General features: G+C 39.3%; 1 protein-coding gene across 1 annotated transcript in view; it reads right to left on the bottom strand.

The window, feature by feature from the left end:
- Nucleotides 1-2,408: 2,408 nt before the first annotated feature.
- LOC126195461 (putative neural-cadherin 2) overlaps nucleotides 2,409-25,578 on the bottom strand; it is a 32,545-nt gene continuing 9,375 nt past the window's right edge. Inside the window, exons 3-4 of the mRNA XM_049934088.1 lie at nucleotides 10,319-10,477; nucleotides 2,409-2,617 (exon numbers count right to left, since the gene is read on the bottom strand). Of these exons, the coding sequence (XP_049790045.1) occupies nucleotides 2,499-2,617; nucleotides 10,319-10,477 (278 nt within the window). The 3' untranslated portion in view covers nucleotides 2,409-2,498. The remainder of the gene's footprint in view (nucleotides 2,618-10,318; nucleotides 10,478-25,578) is intronic.

Raw genomic sequence — 25,578 nt, 5'->3', positions numbered from 1 at the left:
TGAGAAAATGCAACAATATTTATGAAAAGTGTAAAAACTGTACAAAATGTATTGTTTTGATGGCACATCAAACAACAGGAAATATTTTCATTGTTTCTTTCATATGGAATACAGACAAGTACACACACTGCGACATTAAATACATCACATCAATTACACAAAACACTTCAATGTAAACAGAATGAAGTACAGTATTTACACAAAAATCATTCATTATGAATGGTAAAAAATAATGTGAAACTTATGAAGAACATAAAATATCAGAGCCTTAACATTCCAGATTGTAAAATTTATTTTTATACAACAGAAATACTTTTGTTTAACAGTTTTCACTTCCCACTTTCAGTTATTGAGACAATTTATAGTCAACACATCAATTTATTTTTCGTTCTTGTTCATTTGATTGACAGAAGGTAATAATTGATATTGCTTCTTCTTTAAGCATATTTTCCTCACTTTCTCCTAATATATCCAGAAGGAATATATGGAGTCTCTAAAGTATTCATTCCATTTCAAAGGCCTGTAACCTTAAAATTTTAATGATATTTGAAGAATCTGCCCTCAGTTCAGAAGAGGGAACTGTTAGTTTTAGTTTGATCAGTAAGAGACAACAGTGTAGCTTACAGAACTGGAGTGATGCAGCATCATTCTAGATGCTGAGTCAACAGCAGGAAGTAATTTGTTTTCTTTGTTTCATAAACAGTATGAAACTGATAGTTCTGTTAAGACTGGTTACTCTGTGACTACCAGAAATGATCCAAAGGTGGGTGACACTTTTTGAAACTTGTAATTTTGAGATAATAAAAACAGCAATCAGTGGTGATTAGATTAGTACTTGTTCCATGAAAAATAAGTATGTCCAATTTTGAAAATCTCACATTATTCCCATACATATTAGGATTACAATGAACAAAATTCGTAATCCCTCATAATCTATAAATACAACACGAGCAAATAGCTGAAAATGATTATACTTCTGAAAGCACTTAATGAAGGAGATAAGGAGAAACATACTCCAGTTTGCCACATCACTTTGGATGAGAATATAGAAGATTATGAAAAGCTGCCAGATGATGATGTTATTTAATGATGAGACAATGTTCATTTGTTTCAATGATAAATAAATAAAATGAAGGGGCATCTTGTTAAAATTTGAGTACAATTGTTACTTGTTGTCATGGAACATTTGACTTTTTCCCTACAGTTAATGCAAACAGAACAGTCAAAGGGCAAAGAGGGGGGGGGGGGGGGGGGAGAGAGAGAGACTAAGGGTCTATAGGCCATCTTCCTATACCTCCCAACTTGCAAACATTTACAGCACTGACAGATGGCATTAAGGGAATTATTAGAGCAACAAATTCCCTCACAGCTTAGTTAGATGTAATGAGTCTCAAGATTTCACATTTCATAATTGGCTGCTTCATCCTCTTTGTATCATGGTATGCCATTTTCTTTTAGGGGGGCAGGGCCGTTACAAGAATCTCAATGCATGGCTCTCTCCCATGAAACACGTTGTATAAACTGAAGGCAAAGATTACAACAATCCTGCAATGCCACATGTGCTGCATAAGATGTACAAATAATTTATCTATTGGCTTGACACTTCAATAATTTTTTCCAATTATTCTGGATATTGAGAGAAAAGAAAATAAATTTTCTTACAGTAAAGTGGATGAAGACTTTAGAGACACATTGTATTCAAACTCTGTCTCTACAATTATTAGCAACCTACACAGTATTACTTTTCTTCATATGGGATTCAAATTAGTGTGAAACTATATTACCAACCTGCAGTTACAGCGTTCTCGTGTAAACAGAATTTAATGACTTAAGCTGACATTATAAATAAAATCTTAATTTTTTTTTTGTATGTTCACTATCAGTTTCTGATTTCTCCACAATATCCATCATACTATTCAAAATTGCTTTAAAAGCTAAGTACCACACACAAAATTTATTTCTTTATTAAAAATACTCATTTCCAACACTACCTCAATAATAAATAGATCAAATAAATTTTAGGCACTTCAAAAATGTATGTCCCTGCTTCCAAAGCATACACATACACAATCACAGTAAAAAGTTGATGTTCAGTAACAGTCAGTTACTAAGTTTTAAATAACTAATATCTCAGTAACAATAAAATGGCTGTAGTTGTTCAGTTAAGTCATATTATACCTTTGCAAGGTTTTTAACTGAAACACCTGAGAAACAGCCAAAGGTACAGTTCACATCATTTGCATTGTCTTCTGTAAATGATGAACAACACAATACGAGAAATATTTGGGAATGTGTAATTACAAAATACATTCATTTCAATTATTTTGTGATGTGCAGTCACGTAACACAACAAACACAACACTTAGGTCTGTAGGTAATTATTGTGACAGAAATCTTTCACAGCCATATGTATGAGAACTATGTACTCACTGGAAACATAGTTAATTGCTTCATGTATTTGTATCAGCAATCTTACTGATTAATAGTGGTAATTGTGTTTATTCCTGTGCTGCCTCTTCCTCTGTTGTTTCTTCCTTATTATACATATATGCAAGTCTGCTAAATTTGGCTCCTAATGCATAGAGATGGCTGTAATCTTGCTCCTTGTCATCTGAACCTATGAAAGAAATAATGACAATACATTTAACTTCATTACAAAGAGCTGCAAGCCTTCCCCCCCACCCCGTGTGTGTGTGTGTGTGTGTGTGTGTGTGTGTGTGTGTGTGTGTGTGTAAACAATACTTTAATTCATTTTATACATATACGGCAAAATTGGTCACACAGCTTCAGAACTAAGGGAAAATATCAAACAAATTTTCACTCTGCAGTTGGGTGTGTGATAATTTGAAACTTTCTGGCAGATTAAATTGTTGCTAGCCTGGGACTTGAACATGTACTTTACTTAAACACAACAGATTTATTTAAAAGTGCTAAGATGATGAATCCCAAAGGCTTACTAAGATACAAATTTGAATTTAAATAAAGATAGACAAATGTTGCCATTAATGCCACAAGTACGAAGTATAGAATATTTTGAAATATGGTTTACCTCTAAAAGAAAGGAAAGGGATAAGGGCTGACAGCGCAGTCAATGCATCATAACCCAGTAATGTTTCAGCAAATTTCTTACTTGCCATCTTCAGGTGAAGGGTCAGGTTCATGTATTGTATGGATATTTGTGGTGACATGTAGTGGGAGGGGGGAGCGGGGAAAGGGGGGTGAGATCCGCGAGCGTGGGTCCCGGCGTCCTGTCTCGGTGTGGCCTTTTTATTCCATCTGCTGCCACTGTCCTGCCTCCATTGGTGCACTCTCATCATATTCTTGCTAATGGTGTGTCCCACATCATGCAGAGTTGGAAGCCACTGTCCTGGTTGACCAGGTTATCATTGACTTATATCTCCACTGCCTCTTTGATAATGGAGACCCAGAAACCTTTTGCTCTACACAGTATCTTGGTTTGTTCAAACTGAAATGCATGTTCTTCACTGAGGCTGTGCTCCACTACTGCAGATTTTTCCTTTCCAAGGTGAATGCTTCTCACATGTACAGAGATGTGTTTGTGATGCAATGCTGTGTCTGTCCGATATATTGTTTTCCACATTCACAGGAAGTAATGTAGACACCAAGTGTTCTTAGACCTAAGTTATCCTTCATTGAGCCCAACATATTTCTGATTTTTGCTGGAGGATGGAAGATGGTTTACCCATGAGATACTAGAGTAACTGAGCCAGGTGGTTGGCCAGGTAGGAAAATTTATCATGTCTACTATGGGGCATAGTGGTACCTCCCTCTTGTGTATTTTGAGGAGCCTGTATAACCATGGTGGAACTGGAGCTCTGGAGTGAAGTCTTTTTACCAGCTCCTGGGTCTGACCTGAGTTGTTGAGAAGACCGATGGTCTTTCTAGTCACAGCTGTCGTAGGGTCCTCCTCCATTTACTTGCAGGCCTGGTCCTGCAGCAGCAAATTAATCTTGTCCCAATAGTCAGTCGCTCTTAGCAGCACCATCATGTTTCCTTTGTTTGCTGGCGGAATGACAGTATCCTTATCTTCTCCGAGGTTGCATAACACCATCCGTTCTGATGCCAAGATGTTGGTTTTAGGCATTTTCTCTATGTGTAGGATTCTGCAGCTCTCCTTTCTCACCTCTTCAGTGGCTTCAGACGGCAGCCCACACATGGCCTGCTCAACACAACTGATGATCTCTAGTTTTCATGATGTGTTCAGAACTGGTGCGAAGTTTAATCATTTGGATAGCATGGGTGTTGTTGCCTCATCCAGTTCATTGCCCATCAGGTTGACAATGGTCCTAGAATCCTCAGAGTCGGTCCCCTACATTTGTACCCCTGGTAGTCACTGGAACTTGTTTTGTTGTTTCATGGTGGCCCTCCACTTGCAGAGTTCACTGGAGGCGAAGGTACTGCCGTCTACCCACTTCCACATGAAAGGCAAGACTGTCGAGACCAGTTTCCGGTGGCATGCGAGTAAGGCACATCCAATTTTGTCGAGTTCTGACCTTGTGATGCATATGTGCTCCCTCAGCAGTGCTGATCTGGAATGTTGCAGGATGTGTTTTGTTCTTGCCTTATGGATGGGATGTGACAGGCGTGTGAACTGTGGCAGTAGATTTGTCCTGACGATGTTGCAAGAACGCGAGTCTGCTGAGTGAACTTGCCTTCTTGATCTGAAGTTTTTGCAGCAACTTGATGATGAAATGCACGTCCTCCCCATAGAGGTCCATTATATGAGAATGCAGGCTTTCTCAGCAAATCACAATGATAAAATCTTCACGGGTCGACAGTCGAGTTAATGTGTCGTTCTCTGGCAACATTTAGCAAGTTTCTTACTTGCCACCTTCAGGTGAAGTGTCAGGTTCACATCTCATCCAGATCTTTATAATCACTGGACCACAGACTTCACTGTATCCTCGGCACCAGTCAAACCAATCAGGTGTGAGTGGAACTGACGTGGTGGTGCACGGAGGGGGAATAGGGAGCCATGTGAGCTGGGACCCAGCATCTCGTCTCGGAGTGGCCTGTTTATTCCATCCACCGCCACTATCCTGCCTTCATTGGGTGTGCTCCCATCACATTCTTGCTAATATGATAAGAGCGCACTGATGGAGGCAGGACAGTGGCAGCAGATGGAATAAAGAGGCAACACCGAGATGAGACGTTGGGGCCTGGTGCCTGTGGCTTCCCCCCGCCAGGCACTGCTGTGCCCATTCCACTTGCGCCTGATGGCCCAATGGGCACCAAGGATGCAGAGAAACCCATGGTCCAACAGCTATAAAGATCCGGATGAGACGTCAACCCAACACTTCACCTGAAAATGCCAAGTAAAAAACTTTCTGAAACATTGCCGGAAAATGATGCATTGAATTGACTGTCAGCCTGAGAAGATTTTATCACAGAGGTTCACTGAGAATGCAGCATTCTAATATAATGCTTCTCTACAACAAAACAAGTTCCATTAACTACCAGGGGCACAAAGGCAGGAGGCTGACACCGAGGATTTGAGGGCCATTGCCAACCTGACGAGCAAGGAACTGGATAAGGTGACAACACCTGTGCTATCCAAAGGATTAAACTTTGCACCAGTTCCAAGAACACTACCAAACTAGAGATCATTAGCAGCGTCGAGCAGGCCATAAACAGGCTGCCATCTGAAGCTGCTGATGAGATGAGAAGGAAGACCTGCAGAATCCTAGACAAAGAGAGAATGCCTAAAAACAAAATCTCAGTGGTGGAACACTGGGAAATACGCAGCCTCAGAGAAGAAGAGGATACTGTCATTTTACCAGCAGACAAGGGAGTGTGATGGTGCTGCTGAGAGCAGCTGACTACAGGAACAAAATTAATTTGTTGCTGCAGGACCAGGCCTACAAACAAGTGGAGAAGGACCTTACAGCAGCTGTGATAAAAAAGACCACTGGTCTTCTCAATACCTCAGGACCTGGTAAAAAGGTTATACCCAGAGCTCTGGTTCCACCACAGGTATATGGGCTCCCCAAGATACCCAAGAGGAAGGTACCAATATGCCCCACAGTAGACATGATAAATTCTTCTACCTGTGGTATATCCGAACACCTGGCACAACTACTCGAGCCTCTCAAGGGTAAATGTTCCCACCACATCAAGAATTCCACAGAGTTTGTTAAGATACTCAAAGAGTGGCATCTCGACAGAAATGATATTATGGTCAATTCTGACGTCACGTCCCTCTTCATGAGGGCACCACTACAGGGCTTCTTGAAGCAACTTGAGAATCATTTCAATGAAGACGCAGTGGAATTATTCTGTCATGCTCACACAACCACATATTTCCAGTGTGGGGGTGAATTTTACAAATAGGTGGATGGAGTTGCTATGGGATCCTCATCGGCACCATGTATCGCCAATCTGTACATGTAATACTTCGAGGATATCACCTTGGAAACAGCATGCCTTAAACCCAAGATATGTGAACAATACCTTCACAGTCTGGCAGCACTGCAAGGACACCAGAATGGAATTTCTCAATCATCTGAACAGCATATATGAGAATATCAAGTTCACAATGGAATTAGTAGGAAATGGGTGCCTATCTTTCCTCGATATCCTAACAAAGAAGAAAATGTGCAGCACACTGGTACAGTTGGTCTACCAAAAGAAAACACACAGACCTGTACCTCAACATCAGCAGCTGCCATCACCCAGCACAATGGAAATCTGCGGTCACTACCCTTGTCTGCAGAGCTCACGACTTACGCAACAAGGACAGTCTACCTACTGAGATGCAGCACCTGAAGAAATCCTTCCAGAATAATGGGCACACTGAAATGGAGGTTAGATGCCCTCTCAAGATGAGGAAGAAGAAGAAGAAGGAGGACCTTCAGGAAGAAGAGTACTACAAGAGCCTGGCATTCTTCCTGTATGAGGGCCACCCATGGCAAAGGCTGCCAGGATACTGGAGAAGAGCAAGATAAAAATCATCTTCCATCCTCCAGCAAAAATAGGAAATATGCTGGGTTCAATGAATTATAACTTGAGTTTAAGAACACTGGGTGTCTACAGTGTTTCCTGTGAATGTGGAAAACAATATATTGGACAGACAGAACTTTGGATCACACAACACATCTCTGAAGATGTGCCTCAGACAAAAGGAAAAATCCACGGTAGCAGAGCACAGCATCAGTGAAGAACACAAATTTCATTTTGAACAAACCGAGATACTGTGTAGAGTGAAACGTTTCTGGGACTCTTATTATTAACAAGGCAGTGGTGATACGAGTCAATGGTAACTTGGTCAACCGGGACAGTGGCTTTGAACTCTGCATCACATGGGACACAACTTTAGCAAGAATACAATGACAGCACACCTGAGGAGGCACGATGGTGGCAGTGGATGGAATAAACAGACCGCACTGGATGAGTCGCCGGGACCTGGCACCTGTGGCTCATCCCCCACCACATGCTGCTGTGCCGATTCCACTCCTGTTCAATTGGTCTGACTGGCATTGCGGATGAGAGGAGCCCATGGTCCAGCAGCTATAAAAGCCTTAAGACTTAAAGCCCCAGTTCGTAATTATCATATACTTATGCCACTAAGAATCTACTGAAGGTTAAAACCACGATTCCACCTGGGCTGTAAACTTTATTGTTTTGGGTTTTAAGCCATTGTCAAAGGATACTTGCATATAAATGTGTGTCAACAAATTCTCTGCGCTTACCACATTTTCAATTCCCACATGTATGTCAATGTAAATGTTAGCATATTGACGTAAATGGAAATATGCAGTGAGAGACAATTTCCAGTTTGACAATCTAAAACCTTATCTACCATATGCATTATGAAAAACTTGCGATATTAATTATGAAGAGGACAGGTCCAGGTAGATGTCAACACAATTACAGATCTATTTCACAGTACTCTGCAACTTCAAAGATTTTGAGGAATCTTTTCTAGCTTCTATGCTGTCCACATTCAATTCTAGAGAGTACTATGTCATATATGTATAGTTACATGGACTCTTTCTTCTTAGTGATTAGCTCTTCTGAAAGCAATTTCATCTGGAAGAATTAAAATGTTTGACAGTCTTTCTCCATCCACAAAAAGTACCCATTGCTAATCCTTTGAGATAATTTGCTGCTCATAGATATGGCACTAGCCTCATTTCTTTTTCTACTTTAGCTCAATTTTTAATTACATAGAGTGAGCCTTACTGTCAATAAAAGTCAAAAACTACATAAAAATTGATAATTGTGTGTTTGATGGGAACTCAAACACATCTGGCCTTTTGTGGGTAATGTTCTTACTGACTGAGCTCATGACACGCTGTCACAACTTTACTTGCACCATTACCTTTCTCCCACCTTCCAAACTTCACAGAAACTCTCCTGCTTACATTGGTAATCCACAAACCTTCAACCAAGGAAGTTTAAAAATAATGCACACTCTGTTGCAGAGTGAAAGATTCATTCCATTCAAAACATTATATTAGAGTAATAAAATAAGTGTCATTTAAGCACCACAATCATATTTTTATAAGAGTAAAGCAGCAGGTATATAGAGTTCGAGTTTGCACAAGCCATTCAAGTGTGCCAACTTACCAACAGTTCTATCTTGATCCTTTGTTTCAAAGTGCTGTAATCCAATTGACACTGGATGGTGAAGTCAGTTTGGTTGCAATGAAAACAACAGTGCCAAGCACAGGCAGAGAATTGGCATCGGAATGTGAGGTGTCAGTAGCCACTGATGGGAATTTACAATACAGATTACAGACAGGAACACTCAGTGCCACTCTGAGCTTGACCACTTGGTTTCCAGCCATGGTGTGGCCTCGATATGTGCATGCTGGTCAGGGTCACACAACAACAACACAACTTGAAGGCTACTCAACATCATACAGGAAAGCTATGCAAACTTGATACTATTTAACATACTGTGCTGTAGCATCAACAACAACCCTTCCCGCTGTCAGGCGTGTTGTCTTCCAAATCAAATCCAAGCCCAAGGACTCATTAAAATCTACCATCAAGACCTCACAAACACACTTAGCATGTGTGCCCATATCAATGGGATGGGAGCCATTATTGCCATACAGGACATTGCATATGTTAGCAAGCACCTAGAAATAAGACTTGGGCTGAGATGTACACAACAAAATCACTCAGGAACAAGGTGCCTGAGTTCCTGCAAGAGTCACTAAATGATATAGTTTAAAAATTAAATCAAAAGCCATAAATTATCAAGTGGAAACAGATTCCCCAGTATCCTTAGATAACCAGGATACTGTAATACAGCTGATGTCAACAATATCTTCTCTGCTACAGTGCAAAGCTTTGAATTATAATGATCAATGAGTCCTTAATATGGGCAGCCTACAATGAGGTCATACACAGAAAAGTCACTGTGAGTTTGAACTTGTTGGTAGAGGTTTCTGAAATAATGATGATATCTTTGTCAACTACAAATGGCATGACACATGCTACTCCAATCTCAATGAATGAAGACTCATTCAAAAAGGCTGCACTGAATGCCAAGCTCTCTCCAGGGCTTGCTGTCTTCCTATGCATTGCGCTAAGGATGCCGCCAGAGAACATCATCTTCATTTCAGCTAATGCAAATGTAATCTTCTGCATGTCTCTTGAAGATGCCACACACTGAGCTCTACCCCAGATCTCAGGAGACTCACAGTGAGAATAGAAGGGCATAATGAGATGCACTAATATTGTAAAAGCTAGCAATTATTTGTATATTGTAAAAGCTAGCAATTGTTTGTTTATTGAATCAGAGACAGTGTGGAACAGAGAAATGCATGACCAAAAGATTTGTATTTAATTCTTTACTCCATATATAGTGTAAATAAATGTGATGTTTTATTCATTTACTAACATTTGTAGGGTTCTACACCACCTTCTGCAGTTATGGACACAACCGTTTCACCTTTACCAAAGAACATTTTTGGCCTCAGTGCATTTATAACTTCTGTATTTTCAGTTCAAGGCAAGGTAAATCTGGTATTTGACATTATTCCCCCTTCCGGGCATTGTAATAATTATGCCTTGAATTTGAAGAATTATTTACTAGTGGGTTTGGTACAGAAAATGAGAAGTAGCTGATGCTTTTACATCATCTGCATTCATATGACTAGAGGAAGAAACAGAAATGGCAATGGACATTGTAATACATATGAAACAACAGCACTCAGCATCACTTGCCTCTTTCCCACTGCTTTACACACCACAAAGTGTTGTTCTACCTTTTTATGCAAAGTTATAATTTAAAATTAATGTTAAGCCATATTGTAATCAGTAAATGAACAAGAAATTCTCTTACCAGACACAATGGAAGACAGAGAAGAAGTTACACTATTGCCTCCTTCATCAGTGTAACTGTGTAGATCGTCAAATGACAGACAACCAACTTCTTCATCTGCTTGCTTCATGTATTTTTGCACTAAAGCATCAACATCTTTACTTGTTTGTACAGGCAATGCTGAAACACAAAAGAAATTAAGATTTGATCCTAGAGTTCCTATTTTGATGAGACGAATGTGAAACTGGGAGAAGAAAGGAAGGAATATTACAGCATACAAGTCATTAGACACTGAAAACTAGTTCCATTGCACAAAGAAGGGATTAATAATTGGCCATTCTCTTGGCAAAATAATTATCCCAGCATTTATTTAAAGAGATTTATGAAACAGCTAATAGCATGGGTAATGAATACATCTTCAGCACCTTAACCACTGTGTAATTTATTTTTGTCTTAGTCTGGAGTTAATTTACAATGATCATATGGTTTTGTGGCTTAGTAGATAACTTTTAGATTACAAATCCATAGAGATAGATATGATCTCCAGTTAGACCAATGATTTTCTTCCTTACTGTTACTTCCATCTCTGACAGTGCTTTCTGTGGATGAAACATCCCCAGCTGCACCACAATGTGGCTGTAGTGAATCCCACTACATACATTCCATGGTACAATGTTGTAGACTGTACAAGATTTCCACAGTTCTGTGCCACATCTTGTATGTCCTTTGTTTTTGATTATATAGTTTTCCCTTGTTTTGTCTTGGTGACACTGAATGTCTTGCAGACCACATACTTCTGTGCAATTAATTTATATGTGGCCATAAATCTTTTCACTAGTTAACCACATATAATTGGTGACCCCAACATGATGTAAACAAGAAGGTCAATGCATTCGTGGAAAAATGTTTCCAGTTGTTGTCGGAACCATGATTGTATGCAGGTGCATACCTCCTTGCCTGAAGCAAATGGATGGCTGTGAAGATCCATCTTCAGGGCTCTACAAATATGGAAATTGCACAGGGAGAGAGATCAGGACTATATGGAGATTGTATAATGGCTTCCCAGCAAAACTTCTGCAATGTACTCAAAATAATCTTGGCAACATTTTAATCTATAAATACAAAGTAATATTTATATTAAATTATTACTTTTCATACAGCTTTATAACAAACACTGTTAAATGCTATGCAGCTAACAGAAATTTTCAATCTGAATCTAGGTATTCAGATAATTTGTAGAAAGAGTGGCTGATAAGGTATGCTTTTAATTTCATTCTGATTTGGTAGGGATACCCAATTTCTTGCTGTACATCAAATGGAATCTTGTTGGATATATTACAACCAGAGTATGTAACTCTATTCTGAACTCTGGACAAGTAGGCAAAGTCTACATGAAAGTTATTTTTGTGAATTGTATTGTAACTGTGTATATTGCAGTCCAGTTGAAACTGATTTTTACCATCAGCAAAAATAAACATTTAGGAGTAAATGTATTGGGAACTTTACACAATATTCTGCCTGTGAGAACTCTAACTCTCTTGGTTTATCAGCTGTACGTAATATGATGTTTTGACAACATACCTTGACGTTACCTTCAGGTAACACCTGTAGAATTAGCATCTTGTTACACTGTACCTTATTTATACTTTTATCACTCCACACCTCTTCCCTCATTACGTGGTCACACACTCCATCTTAAGGAGTGGTGGTTAGACGTGATCGCCGAGTGTGTGAACCCTCATCCCTCAGAGCTTCTGCTGCACCCATCAGGTGTGGAAGTTGCTCTTGGCCACCACTGTGACTTCAGTTGGCTGAGAACTGGAACCCACACTTTACTTAGAGTGAAACCACTGTCTCTACTAATCAGGCCATCAGCCACTCATTTTTATAGCCCCCTATAGAACACAGTCTTCAAAAACATCATTTTTCAGCCAACTGAAGTCACAACATCACGGGACTGCGACTTCCACATCTGACAGAGGTGGTAGAAACAAAGAGGTACATGAGTTCACAACCAGCATTCGATGATGGTATACCTCCAGCACTCCACATGACATGGCTTATGACGGAGTAGTGAGGGAAGGAGGGAGGAAGGGAGGGGGGAGAGCAGTAAGAGTATTAAGGAAGTGCAGTGCAGTAAATACATTCATTCTACAGGTAAAACCTGAAGGTTATGGCAAGGTATGCTGTCAAAATATCTTTTTATGTAAATGATTGCACCTGGCTGGACACCCATACTTGCAAACAATATTCTGTCTGCTCATTTCTACTAAACAAACATTTTATTTACTATGGGTCACTGCCCCATAAGAGAATTCTATAAGACAACAGTGAATGAAAAGAAGTACATAACCAACACTCTTGTCTTTAGGTCAACTCGATGGTAGATGTGTCTAAGGGCATAACATGCTGAACTGAGCTGCTTGATTAGTTCATCCATGATGACGACGATGTTTGGTTTGTGGGGCGCTCATCTGTGTGGTCATCAGTGCTCGTACAAAGTCCCAAGTTTTTGTGCAGTCCAGTTTTTTACTCAGTCCAATCTAGTGACTGTCACAAATGATGATAATAATGAATGATGAGGACAACACAAACACACAGTCCCCAGGGAGAGAAAATTCCCAACCCGACTGGGAATTGAACCTGGGACCCTGTGATACAGAAGCAGCAATGCTAGACACTAGACTATGAGCTGCAGATGTTTATCCATGAGTTGACCCCATTTTAACTCATTATCCAGCACAACCATGAGGAATTCTGCACACTGTACTTCATTCACTAATGTTTACTTATGATGCTCAAAGGTCATTATTGCTTACTAATGAACTCCCAATTGCTAAGTATGTATAGGAATTGGATATGTCCTAGTCTCCTTCTCCTTCCACTCTCTGTCAATCTCCTCTTCCCTCATCTCTTTGTCCATCTCCTTTTCCCCCTCTATGTGTCCATCACTTCCTATCCCCTCTCACTGTCCACCTCCTCCTCCCTCCTATCTCCCTCCACATCCTCCCTCAAAGACATTATTGTGCACAGTGTTAATCTCTGAGTAGGCAGGATCACAAAGTTTTAGACAGTTCAGACTCTGTGGTAGTATTCTTATCATAAGCCGATAAGCCATAAATACAGTTTTTCCGTTTTCTATTAAAACTGAATCTGAGGAAGAAAACAAAATGGACACAGACATGTATACAGTTTTATTTGAAATTACATATTAGGAGAAAGAATATGTATGAGAGAAACAGTTTGTCAAATGTTTAAATGCTCTGCTATTGTAGTTAAAACTGACTGTGGGAAAGAAAATGTAGCCTATGTCTGTCCACATTAGAGTATCATGTAACAATTTGAAGTAAATTGGTCAACAACTTTTTGAGATTTTTTCTGATAATATTTACCGTTTACATAGTAGATAGTTATTTATACACCATATACATTAACAAAATATGTAGCCTTTGTCTGTCTGAACATTTATTAGCATATCATGTGAAAGTCTGGAGGAAGTCACATAAGAACTTCCCAAGATTGGTAAAACTGATGTGCGTTCATATAGTAGTACAGATAAGAAATTACTTAATATGAGTCCTTGTGAGCTTAAGACTAAAGCTGCTCACTATGAACCACTTGTCGGCTTATTCAGCTATCAACTGAGCTGTGTCAGGTAGGTTTGATTCTGGACCCTTGATTAGTATGCTCTGTCATCAGCAAACATTACAGTTTTTAACTTTTTTTAATGTCAGAGGAAGATAATTTATGTAGGTCATAAACAAGTGTGGATTCAGTACTGATCCCTGTGGCACTCCATGTGTTATGTTCCCCCATTCTGACTTCAGGCCACAGATACTGTCTGTCAATCCATGCAGGAGGCAGGCCATCAATATCACAACACTTTAGTTTGGTAAGTAGGCTTTTGCGATCCACACAACTGAACGCTCTGACAAGGTCAAAGAATTATCAGCAGCATATTTTTCTTGTTTAGCTCTGATGAGAAACTAGTTTATGAAGTCTTATATTGCTTTATGTGTGGAGAACCCTTTACAAAAACCGAACTGAGAGGCATTTAACAAGTTCTGCTCGGTTAAGAGAGTTCCTGTTCTGCCATAGGTCACTTTCTCAAATACTTGTGAATAATCTGGAAGGAGAGATGTATATCTGTAATTTATAAGAGGTAGTTTGTTTATCTCCAGTTTCATAGATGAGTGTTACTACAGCATATATAAGACTGTCTTCAGGTAAGCCCCAAACCAATGATTGATTAATGATAGCTGAAAGGAAATCCTATCAAGTCATGCAAAGTTTTTAATTTTCTGCTGGAAACTTGATCATAGCTAGCAGAATTATTACTTTTTAGAAAGGTGCCACTACTTAAGTTGCAAACAAGTGCCCCAGCAAAAATTCAACCCACTAGCAACTCTTCTTCACCCAACTTCATTTAAACTTCAGTTAAATTCTTAAAAATCTCTAAATATGTATAGATGTTTCAGATGATGTAAAATCCACTTCTGGCAAATAAGATATAACCTTATGTTTATTCTTTACTCTACTTTGCCAATTATACATCTGACACTCACTTATACATTCCAGATTTTTGCTGTACTGCAGGTACCAAGACAATAGAGGGAAATATGTGTAGAGCGCAGATAAACATCTCATTCCTGAAGAGGGGCTGCGGCCTTTTCAGTAGGTACAGTGTGCCAGTCTGGATAATTGACTGATCTGGTCTTGTAATATTAACCAACATGTCCTTACAATGCTGGTAATTCTGATGGCTGAGAACAAAGAGAAACTACAGCTCTTACATTTTTTGAGAGGATCAGCTCTATTGTGTGGTTAAATGTTGATTGCAACCTTTTGGGAAAATATTCTGGAGATAAAATTGTCCTGTTTGGATCTCAGGACAAGGTCTACTCAGGAGGACTTTGTCATCATGAAAAAACTGGCATTGTACAAGTTGGGGTGTGGAATGTTAGGCCCCTTAATGGGCAGGTAGCCTAGAGAATTTTAAAAGGGAAATGGACAGGTTGAAATTAGATAAGAGGGAATTAATGAAGTGTGGTGGCAGGAAGAACAGTACTTCTGGTCAGGTGAGTAGTGGGCTATAAATACAAAATCAATTAGGAGCATATTGTAACAAATAAGCTCTCGGTCACAAATATTAAGTCAAAATTGACCTGGTTTCGACGCTACTATGAGCGTCGTCTTCAGAATTAGACTAACTGTACTGAAACATTAGGTATATAGTACATTAATAAAATTAAAGTTTGTACTGACTCGAAAAGATGCAGTACTTACAAGTCACATATTAAAAAAGATCTCGGCCGGAAAGGCGACGTCATGAACACTTGTCAGATGGCGAGCAGCTAAGGGCTGCTCATACTGTGGACAGGGGTTGCAACAAGACAATATAATTCTGACACGGTCACTGAACCATAGCAGCTATGTTCAAAGTTTTTTTTTTTCAATTAGGAGTAATGCAAGAGTAGGTCTAATAATGAATGAGAAAATAAGAATGTGGGTAAGCATCTATGAAGAGCTTAGTGAATGCATTATCATAGCCAAGATAGACACAAAGACAATACCCACAACAACAGCACAAATTTATATGACAATTAGTTCTGCAGATGATGAAAAAATTGAAAGAATACATGATTACACAAAATAAATTACTCAGATAGTTAGGGAAACAAAAATTTTATTGTGATGGGGGACTGGAATTCAATAGCAGGAAAATGAGAAGAAGGAAAATATAGTCAAAGGAGATGGACTGTGGTAAAGGAATGACAGAGAAAAATACTTGGCAGAATTTTGCACAGAGTATAATTTAACTATCCAAAAATCATGACAGAAGGTAGAATATGTGAAAGAGACCTGGAGGGACAGGAAGGTATCAAATAGATTACATAATGGTAAGAAAGAGATTTTTGAAACAAAATTTTAAACTGAAAAACATTTACAAAGGCAGATGTGGACTCTGATTTTAATTTATTGGTTGTGAACTGAACATTAAATCTGAAGTGACTGCAAAAAGGTAGGAAATTAAGCAGATGGGACCTGGACAAATTAAAAGAACTAGAGGTAGCTGAGAGTTTCAGAAGGTGCATTAGGCAATGATTTACTGAAACATGCAGAAGAAGTACAATAGAAGATGAATGCGTAGCTTTGAAGCATGAAATAGTGTAGGCAGCGGAAAACCAAAAAGGTAAAACAACAAAACTCCATAGAGATTCTTGGATAATACTAAGATATCTAACTGATAAAAGCAGAAAACCCACAGCAGATGAAGCTGGCAAAAGGAAATGTAGATGTCTAATGAACATGAATGATAGGAAATACAAAGTGGCAAAGCAAGAATGGCTAGACAAGAAATGTGAGGATACAGAATTGTGCACAGCTAGGGGAAAGAAAGATGCCACCTGTGGGAAAATTAGAGAGACCTCTGGAGAAAAGAGAAGCACCTATTTCAATGTGAAGAGCTCAGATGGCAAACCAGTATCAAGCAAAGAAGGGAAGACTGAAAGTGGAAGGAATATGCAGAAGGGCTATACAGTGGAAATGAACTTAGGCAATATTATAGGAAACAGAAGAAATAGATGAAGATGAGCTGGGAGATACAATACTGTGAGAATAATTCAACAGAACACTGGAAGACTCAAGTCAAAACAAGGCTGCTACAGAAGATGACGTTCCCTCAGAATTATTGAGGATCTTCAGGGAGCCTGCCATGCATTGTATGTGATGTGCAAGATTTATGAGACAGGAAAAATGCCCACAGATTTTAAGATGAATGTAATAATCCCTATTCCAAAGAATGCAGCTGCTGACAGATGTGAATATTACTGAACAATCAATTTAATAAATTATACTAGCAACATATTGACGTGAATTATTTACAGAATCATGGAAAAACTGGCACAGCCACCTCACTGAAGATCAGTTTGTATTCTTGAGGACTACAGGGACATGAGAGGCAATACTGACCCTATGACTAAACCTTGAGTTTTGCCGATAAAACTGTAATTCTGTTAGATACAGCAAAAGACTAGGAATAGCAGCTGAATGGAGTGGGTAGTCTCTTGAGAGAAGATTACAAGATGAACACCAACAAAAATAACACAAGGGTAATTGAATGTAGTTGAAACAAATCAGGTGATGCTGAAGGTATTAGATAGGAAAATGAGACACTAAAAGTAGTAGATGAGTTTTGTTATTTGGGCAGCAAAATATCTAACAAGGGTTGAAGTAGAGAGGATATAAAATGTACAGAGGCTATCGCAAGTGTAAGCGTATGTCTTTGCTGCTGACCAGTATCTGTAACCCGCAGGCACAGTACCGCCGCGGTGGAGCATATAAGACCACACTTGGCATATTGCTGTCAGTCTTGTGACTCACTTTGAGGATGGCCGGATGATACACAGCCAAAATATCAGTGAAGGAAATTTTATTTGCACAGCTGCATGCCAGAAATTTAATGGACTAGTGTGAAATATGTTTGAAAAAAGGAATTTGTAAACATGTTTGTTTATTTGAATTTTATGCACTGCCGTACCATTCATGTGATCAAAATAAAATTTTGTGAACTTATTGCTTGCACTTACATGAAGGTTACAGACATAGGGCACTTAATTTACAGTAGGTGACACGCATGTCATACAAGCAAATATATTTGAAAGAGTGTGGCAGTAGTGAGATTTTTTAATATGACAGAAATAAACAGATCAGCATTTCACTGTCTCTTACTCATTTTGACAACAGACCAATATATAGTGTGAATTGAAAGAGAATGTTCACAAGCTACTCAATCTCGACAAACAGTAAATGTTGATTTGATTCTTGCTGCATTTCAATTGTATGTTAACTGAGATTACAGTTTGCATCCCAGTGTAAATATTGGCAAATGGGATAAGGTGTGTGGGCACTGAAGTTTACTTAAGTTCAACAATGAAACAACAGTAATGTGCTGCATGAATGGCAAAGTTAAACTGGTGACATTGCATCCACCACCTGATCCATTGTTATCATTGCTTTTGGGTGACTCGCCTGATTCCAAATACTTTATGCAGAACATCACAAATATAATTCAGCATATGAAATGATATCTTTTGGAGCCAGTGATGTGTTGGTTCACTTCTACTTGTTTCTGACACTGAACATAAATTTCTGCAAATCTACTTTATGGGTGACTATGATACACATATTGACTAACACTGTGATGCAATTCCAGATACCAAATGTTGCATTATATCCTATTTGCAAACTCGTTTCCACCAACACATCACATTGATAAAATTATTCAGAACTTTGATTGACAACTTACCAGCAGATAATTATGCAATTCAAATATGAGCTGACAAAACTCCATTTGGTCAGCATGCTGGACACTGTAACACACCTACCATCAATGAAGTCATGACTGTCACAGTTGGTGAAGAATGTGATACACATGATATACTTCTTCAGTGACGGAATAATACAATTCAACATCTTGCTGAAAAACAGTGATCATACAATGCACTGCAGTATCCGATAATTTTTATCTCTCAGTTTGTCAAATGAAAATATTATTTTCTTTTTAACTTTCAAACATTCATAAGCAAAATTTTCATTTTTCTTCTCTTTCTTTTTTTTATTATTCTTACAGGTGAACAACTCAATAAAACAGTATCAGCAATGAATTATTAGCCATACCACATAATCATATCTCAGAGTGGAACAAATCATATTCTGCAGTGCCATCAACTATTTCATCAACACGTGGGAGACACATGCCAAAGCTGAATCCAAACATTTGTTATATATTCACTTAAATCAAACACCATTGCTTTCAGAAGAATACATTCATTTACAAGATGCAATTGCAAACGATGGAAATGTTTCCGACATTGGCAAAATTGTCATACTTCCAGCAACATTCAAAGGCAGCCCAGGGCATATACGTGAATATGCACAAGATGCCATGACAAGTGCCACTCTGACTTTTCCACTGATGTTCAATATTGTGATGAAAAAGATGGTGCATTGGACCCTGTGGAGCTATGATCCACAATCTCCTTACATGGCAGATAAGAAATGGAAGAAAAAGTATCCCAAAGACTTAGTTCGTGAAACAGAGGCACTGGTGTTGACAGATATCCACAATGCAGGTGCTGTAAAACAGAAGGTGGAGGTCATTCAACAACAATCAGAATGAGAAATGCTGAGTTTGAAACCAACAACAGATGGACTGTGCCATATTCTCCTTGATTAATGAAAACACTTAAAGCTCACATCAATGTCAAATATTGTCATTCCATCAAATCAATCAACTATGTATCCAAACACATCAACAAAGACAGCGATATTGCAGTAGTCAGTATTCATGGACCTGATGTGTGCAATGATGAAGTGAGTCAATATCAAACAGGTCAGTATATCAGCAGTAACAAGACTGCTTGGTGTATTTTGAGTTTGCCAATTCACAGTCGCTAGCCCAATGATGCCCATTTCAATGTTCATCTTGAAAATGAGCGAAGAGTCTATTTCACAGTAGAGATTGCATGAAATGTTGTTGCTGAACCAGTGCACACAACACTTACAGAATTTTTTGCACTGTGTGAAGAAGATGTATTTGCCAAGACAATATTGTATTCAGAAGTTCCATAGTACTATACATGGTATGCTACATCAGAGCTATCAAAATCTGTATTTACACAGTATATCCAAATAATTCTGAGTGTTACTGTCTTGGAATGCTGTTGATTAATGCCAAAGGTCATACTTCATTTGCAAATATGAGAATGGCTGATGGCATAGAGTGCCAGATGTACAGAGCAGCTTGTCATAAGGCCTTCATCAACAATAGATAGACACACACACACACACACACACACACACACACACACAACTGCAGTCTCAGGCAACTGAAACCACACTGTGAGCAGAAGCACCAGTGCATGATGGGAGTGGAGACTGGGTGGGAGTAAGGAGGAGGCTGGAGTGGGGAGGGGGTGGGATAGTGGGATAGTATGGTGGGGATGGCAGACAGCGAAGTGCTGCAGGTTTGACTGAGAACAGGGGTGAGGTGGGGAGGGAGGAGGGGGGGGGGGAGAAAAGTAGCAGAAAAGGAGAGAAATAAAAAGAATGGGTGTAGTGGTGGAATGACAGCTGTGCAGTGCTGGAATGGGACCAGGGAAGGGGCTGGATGGGTGAGTATAGTGACTAATGAAGATTGAGGCCAGGAGGGTTATGGGAACGTAGGATGTATTGCAGGGGAAGTTCCCACCTGTGCAATTCAGAAAAGCTAGTGTTGTTGGGAAGGATCCATATGGCACAGGCTGTGAAGCAGTCATTGAAATGAAGGATATCATGTTTGGCAGCATGTTCAGCAACAGGGTGGTTCACTTGTTTCTTGTCCACAGTTTGTTGGTGGCCATTCATGCGTACAGACAGGTTGTTGGTTGTCTTGTCTACATAGAATGCAGTACAGTGATTGGAGCTTAGCTTGTAGACCACATGACTGGTTTCACAGGTAGTCCTGCCTTTATTGGGATAGGTGATGTTAGTGACTGGACTGGAGTAGCTGGTGGTGGGAGGATGTATGGGATAGGTCTTGCATCTAGGTCTATTACAGGGGTATGAGCCATGAGGTAAGGGACTGGAAGCAGGGGTTGTGTAGGGATGGACAATTATATTGTGTAGGTTTGGTGGATGGTGGAATACCAGTTCGGGAGGGGGAGGGGGGTGGGGGAGAAGAATAGTGGGCAGGACATTTCAGGGCATGATGAGAGGTACACGAAACCTTGGCAGAGAATGTAATTCAGATGCTCCAGTTCTTGGTGGAGGAATGCATCTCTGTGGCTGGACGGTGGGACTTTGGGAGGTGGTGGGAAACTGGAAAGATAAGGTATGGGAACTTTGTTTTCGTACAAGGTTGGGAGGATAATTATGGTCAGTGAAGATTTCAGTGAGACCCTCCGTATATTTCGAGAGGGACTGCTCGTCACCACATGTGCGATGACCATGGGTGGCTAGGCTGTATGGAAGGAACTTCTTGGTATGGAAAGGTGGCAGCTATTGAAGTGGAACTATTGCTGGTGGTTAATAGGTTTGATATGGACGGAGGTACTGATGTAGCCGTTGTTGAGGAGGAGGTGAACATGTAGGAAGGTGGATTGTGTTGAGTAGGACCAAATGAAGCAAATGGAGGAGAAGTTGTTGATGTTCTGGAGGAATGTTGATAGGGTGTCCTCACCTTCGATCCAGATAGCAAAGATGTAATCACTGAATCTGAGCCAGGTGAGGAATTTAGGATTCTGGATTTTTAGGAAGGATTCCCCTAGATGGCCCATGAATAGGCTGGCATAGGATGGTGCCATGCGGGTGCTCATAGCTATGCCCTAGATTTGTTTGTAAGTAATGCCTTCAAAGGAGAAGTAATTGTGGGTGAGGATATAATTGGTCATGGCGACTAGGAAGGAGGTTGTCGATTTGGAATCCATCAAGTACTGGGAAAGGTAATGTTCAAAAGTGGTAAGGCCATGGGCATTAGAGATGTTAGCATACAGGGAGGTGGCATCAATAGTGACGAGAGGACACCGTGTGGTACAGGGACAGGAACTGTGAAGAGTTGTTGGAGGAAATGGTTGGTACCTTTTATATAGGAGGGTAGATTCCGCGTGATAGGTTGAAGATGTTGGTCTGTAAGACCAGAGATTCTCTCAGTGGGGGCAGAGTAGCCAGTCACAATGGGACATCCTGGGTGGTTAGGTTATGTACCTTATGAAGCTTGTAGAAGGTAGGAGTGCAGGGAGTGGTAGGGGTGAGCAGAGAGATGGACTCTGGGGAGAGGTTCTGGGATGGGGCTAAGGATTTGAGTAGTGACTGGAGATCCTGCTGGATTACTGGAATGGGGTCACTGTGGCAAGGTTTGTAGGTGGAAGTATCTGATAGCTGGCGGAGTCCTTCTGCCTGGTAATCCTTGTGGTTCAAAACAACGGTGGTAAAGCCTCTCATAATATTGTTACATTCCATCCTGGCTTTTCCATTGTTTAATGTGAAGCAACATTCACAGCTGCATGTTCCAGCTGTCATCCATGACAAATTTAAACATTGTTCACCATAATTTTGACCACATGTTCACCATCTAACCCAAAAGTTTTGTTGGATAAATTCAGAGAGGATGTGAGTGAAGACATTCTGTGCCATGTTCATACCATTAGAAATGACAGTTCCATTAATTTTTGGACATATGCTAAACCATCCACAACAAAGAACTCATTCATGTTAGCATGATTGCACCAGGATGTCCTGCACTTGACCTTTATGATCATGATTGAGTGAGAGAACAGCAATATAATGCTAATGATCTGCATGCATCTGATGAAGTAAATGAATAAATTTTGCTTGCAGGACAAAAACTGGCCTACAACACAATTACAAATACTGTTTCAAATGGCAGAGGTTGTCTGTTCTTCTTTACTGCACCTGGTGACACTGGAAAAAGTTCCTAATCAGCTTGCTACTGGCTCACATTCAATCTCAAAATGGAATTGCTTTGGCCCTTGCTTCATCAGGTATTACAGCTATATTAGTAGATGGTAGATGAACAGCGCATTCGGTGCTAAAATTGCCATTGGATATGCATTTCTTGGGAGCTCCAAAATGTAATATTTGAAAGGGATCTGGCATGGATAAAGTTATGAAACTTTGCAAGGTCACTGTCTGGGACAAATCCACCATAGCTCATAAGAAATTGCACTTGATTGAAATCTTAATGATCTACAATCAAATGCATAACCATTCTTGTTTTATTACCTGGTGGCTTCAGACAAACTCTTCCCGTGATACCTACATCAACACTAGCTGATGAGCTCAGTGCTTGCCTCAAAGCATTGCATCTTTGGAGACATGCAAAAACTCACATTAAAGATGAATATGCATGTACATGTCCAATGTGATACCTCAGCAGCCTCATTTTCAAACAGTTGTTGCACAATGGTGAAGGAAAAGTACCAGCTGATGCTATCACAACATGTATTTAATTTCCACTGAACTCTTGTGTCCTCATGCCATCCATTGAACAATTCATTCAAAAAGTTTTTCCATAAATTGTTATCGGTTATAAAAATCAAAAATGCTTTTTGAACATGCTATTTTGGCAGCAAAAGACACCAGCACCAATGCAATCAATTACGTAGTTCAAGAACAAATTTCAGGCAATTCTGTTCCCTAAAAATTGACTGCAGATTGCAGATGAAGTTGTCAATTATCCAATTGAATTTTTAAATTTGTTGGATCTTCTTGGTGTGCCACTGCACAAACTAACACTCAAAGTCAGCATGTCAATTATTTTCTTGTGGAACATAAATCCACCCCAATTCTATAACAGAACAAGACTCTGTTCTTAATGGAAAGTCAAGTGGAGAAGATGTTTTCAGTCCACACATTCGCATCCTTCCCACTGAGATGCCATCTAATTTCAAACAACTGCAGTTCCCCATTTGACTTGCATTCTATGACCATCAACAAGGCGCAAGGTCAGTCACTTCAAGTGTGTGGACTGAATCCAGAAAATCCATGTTTCTCACATGGCCAGTTGAATGTTGCATGCTAATGAGTCAGAAAGCAAGAAATTTATTTGTTTTTGCTGAAGGCAGGAAAACAAAAAATATTGTCTACCCTAAGACACTTCAATAAAAAGTCAACAAAATAAAATGAATGTGACCTATAATTCTCCTTTATATATAATTTAATTTCAATAAATGTATTCATTATTGACAGTAAAACAAATATCTTTCCCTATCAAACAAGACAGTACTTCCCAATGTCAAACAATGTTTCCACAATTGTTTCTTCTATGGCAGCAGCGTGCTGGGTACCTGCTAGTCTAATATAAATTTAAGTGTTGGGAAGTATATTCTGGTGTTTTTATGGAGTGTAGCCTCATATAGAAGTGAATAGTAGATGATAAGCAATTCAGACAAGAAGAGAATACAAGCTTTTGAAATTTGGTGCTGCAGAAGATTGCTGGAAATTAGATGGGCAGATCAAGTAACTAATGGGGAGGTACTGAATCAAATCCAGAAAAAAGAAGGGTTCATTGATTAATCAAGGACTCATCAGTTTGCTAATGGAGGTAAGTGTGGCATAAAAATTGTAGAGGGAGACCAAGGGATGAATAGAGGAAACAAATTTGAATGGATATAGATTGCAGTAGACATCTGGAGATGAAGAGGTTGCAACAGGATCGAGTAGCATGGAGAGCTGCCATCAAACCAGCTTCAGATTGAAGATGACAATGACAGAAACAAGTGACCTGATGAATTTTGTAATTTCCTTAGGAGTTGTATTTCTGAAACTAATGACTGCTGGTAATGTATGCAGTGTGTGCATAAGTAATCTAATGCAATTGTATTTGGTTGTTTACTGTGAGGAAGAAATCATTGAATTTGGTGGCCAGTGACTGGGAAGAGTCATCACATTTGCCAGGGCTATTTTCTGCAGGGTCAATTACTTTTGCATTACTGGATTTGTTTGTTTCTCATTTAATAATGTTCCAAATAGTTTTTAACTTACTTTTGGAAAGTTTTATTAACTGAACATAGTGCATGAGTGTTGCTCTTTTAAAAACAGAGTGTAGTATTCAGCAGTAATGATGGTAATGGTGTTTCAAATCTTGTCAACTGCATGTTACCTGACTTATGTAGAGCTCTCTTTAACTAGCATAAGATGATTTACTTCCAGGACTTACCCGTCCACTATCGTTGGTTCTGTTCATTTTGCGCTTATTTGTTTTAGGGTAAAACAAGACACAAAGTGATGTAAGAGATAAATTTTCAATATACACTGCCTGCTTTATAGATTTCTTTTCACCATTATTCCCGTTGTTTCTCTCTAAACCCCGTGATCAAGCCACTGTTTGTGAGCCTGTGAGGCAATACTATTTTTCTATAATTTGTTAAGTAAATTTTATTGTTAACATTTGACCATAATGTTCAGGTAAGTCAAAAAGCTGTTCAACACAATTATTCATTAATCTGAAGTGGCTGGGACATAACCAGACCTCCTTTCATTTTATTGGCTCTACAGTAGCATGATATTAGCTTGTACTTATCAAGATGAATCTGTCCAATTTCAATGATTTCCATGTGATGTTCTGATATGCACAATAAGTCTGCTGAAATTTGATCTACTTTTTATTTTCCTGAATTGATAAGAGAAGTTCATCTTTTTTATTTATAAGGCATCTGATATTTTGATGGAAGACTCTAAAAGCATTTTCTTTAATATCCTTGGCTTTGTCTAAGCTGCAG

This window comes from Schistocerca nitens, chromosome 7 (genome assembly GCF_023898315.1).
Source record: "Schistocerca nitens isolate TAMUIC-IGC-003100 chromosome 7, iqSchNite1.1, whole genome shotgun sequence".
Lineage (NCBI taxonomy): Eukaryota > Metazoa > Arthropoda > Insecta > Orthoptera > Acrididae > Schistocerca > Schistocerca nitens.
The sequence above is the reverse complement of the archived record's forward strand: the minus strand, read 5'-3'. Positions and strand labels throughout refer to the sequence as shown.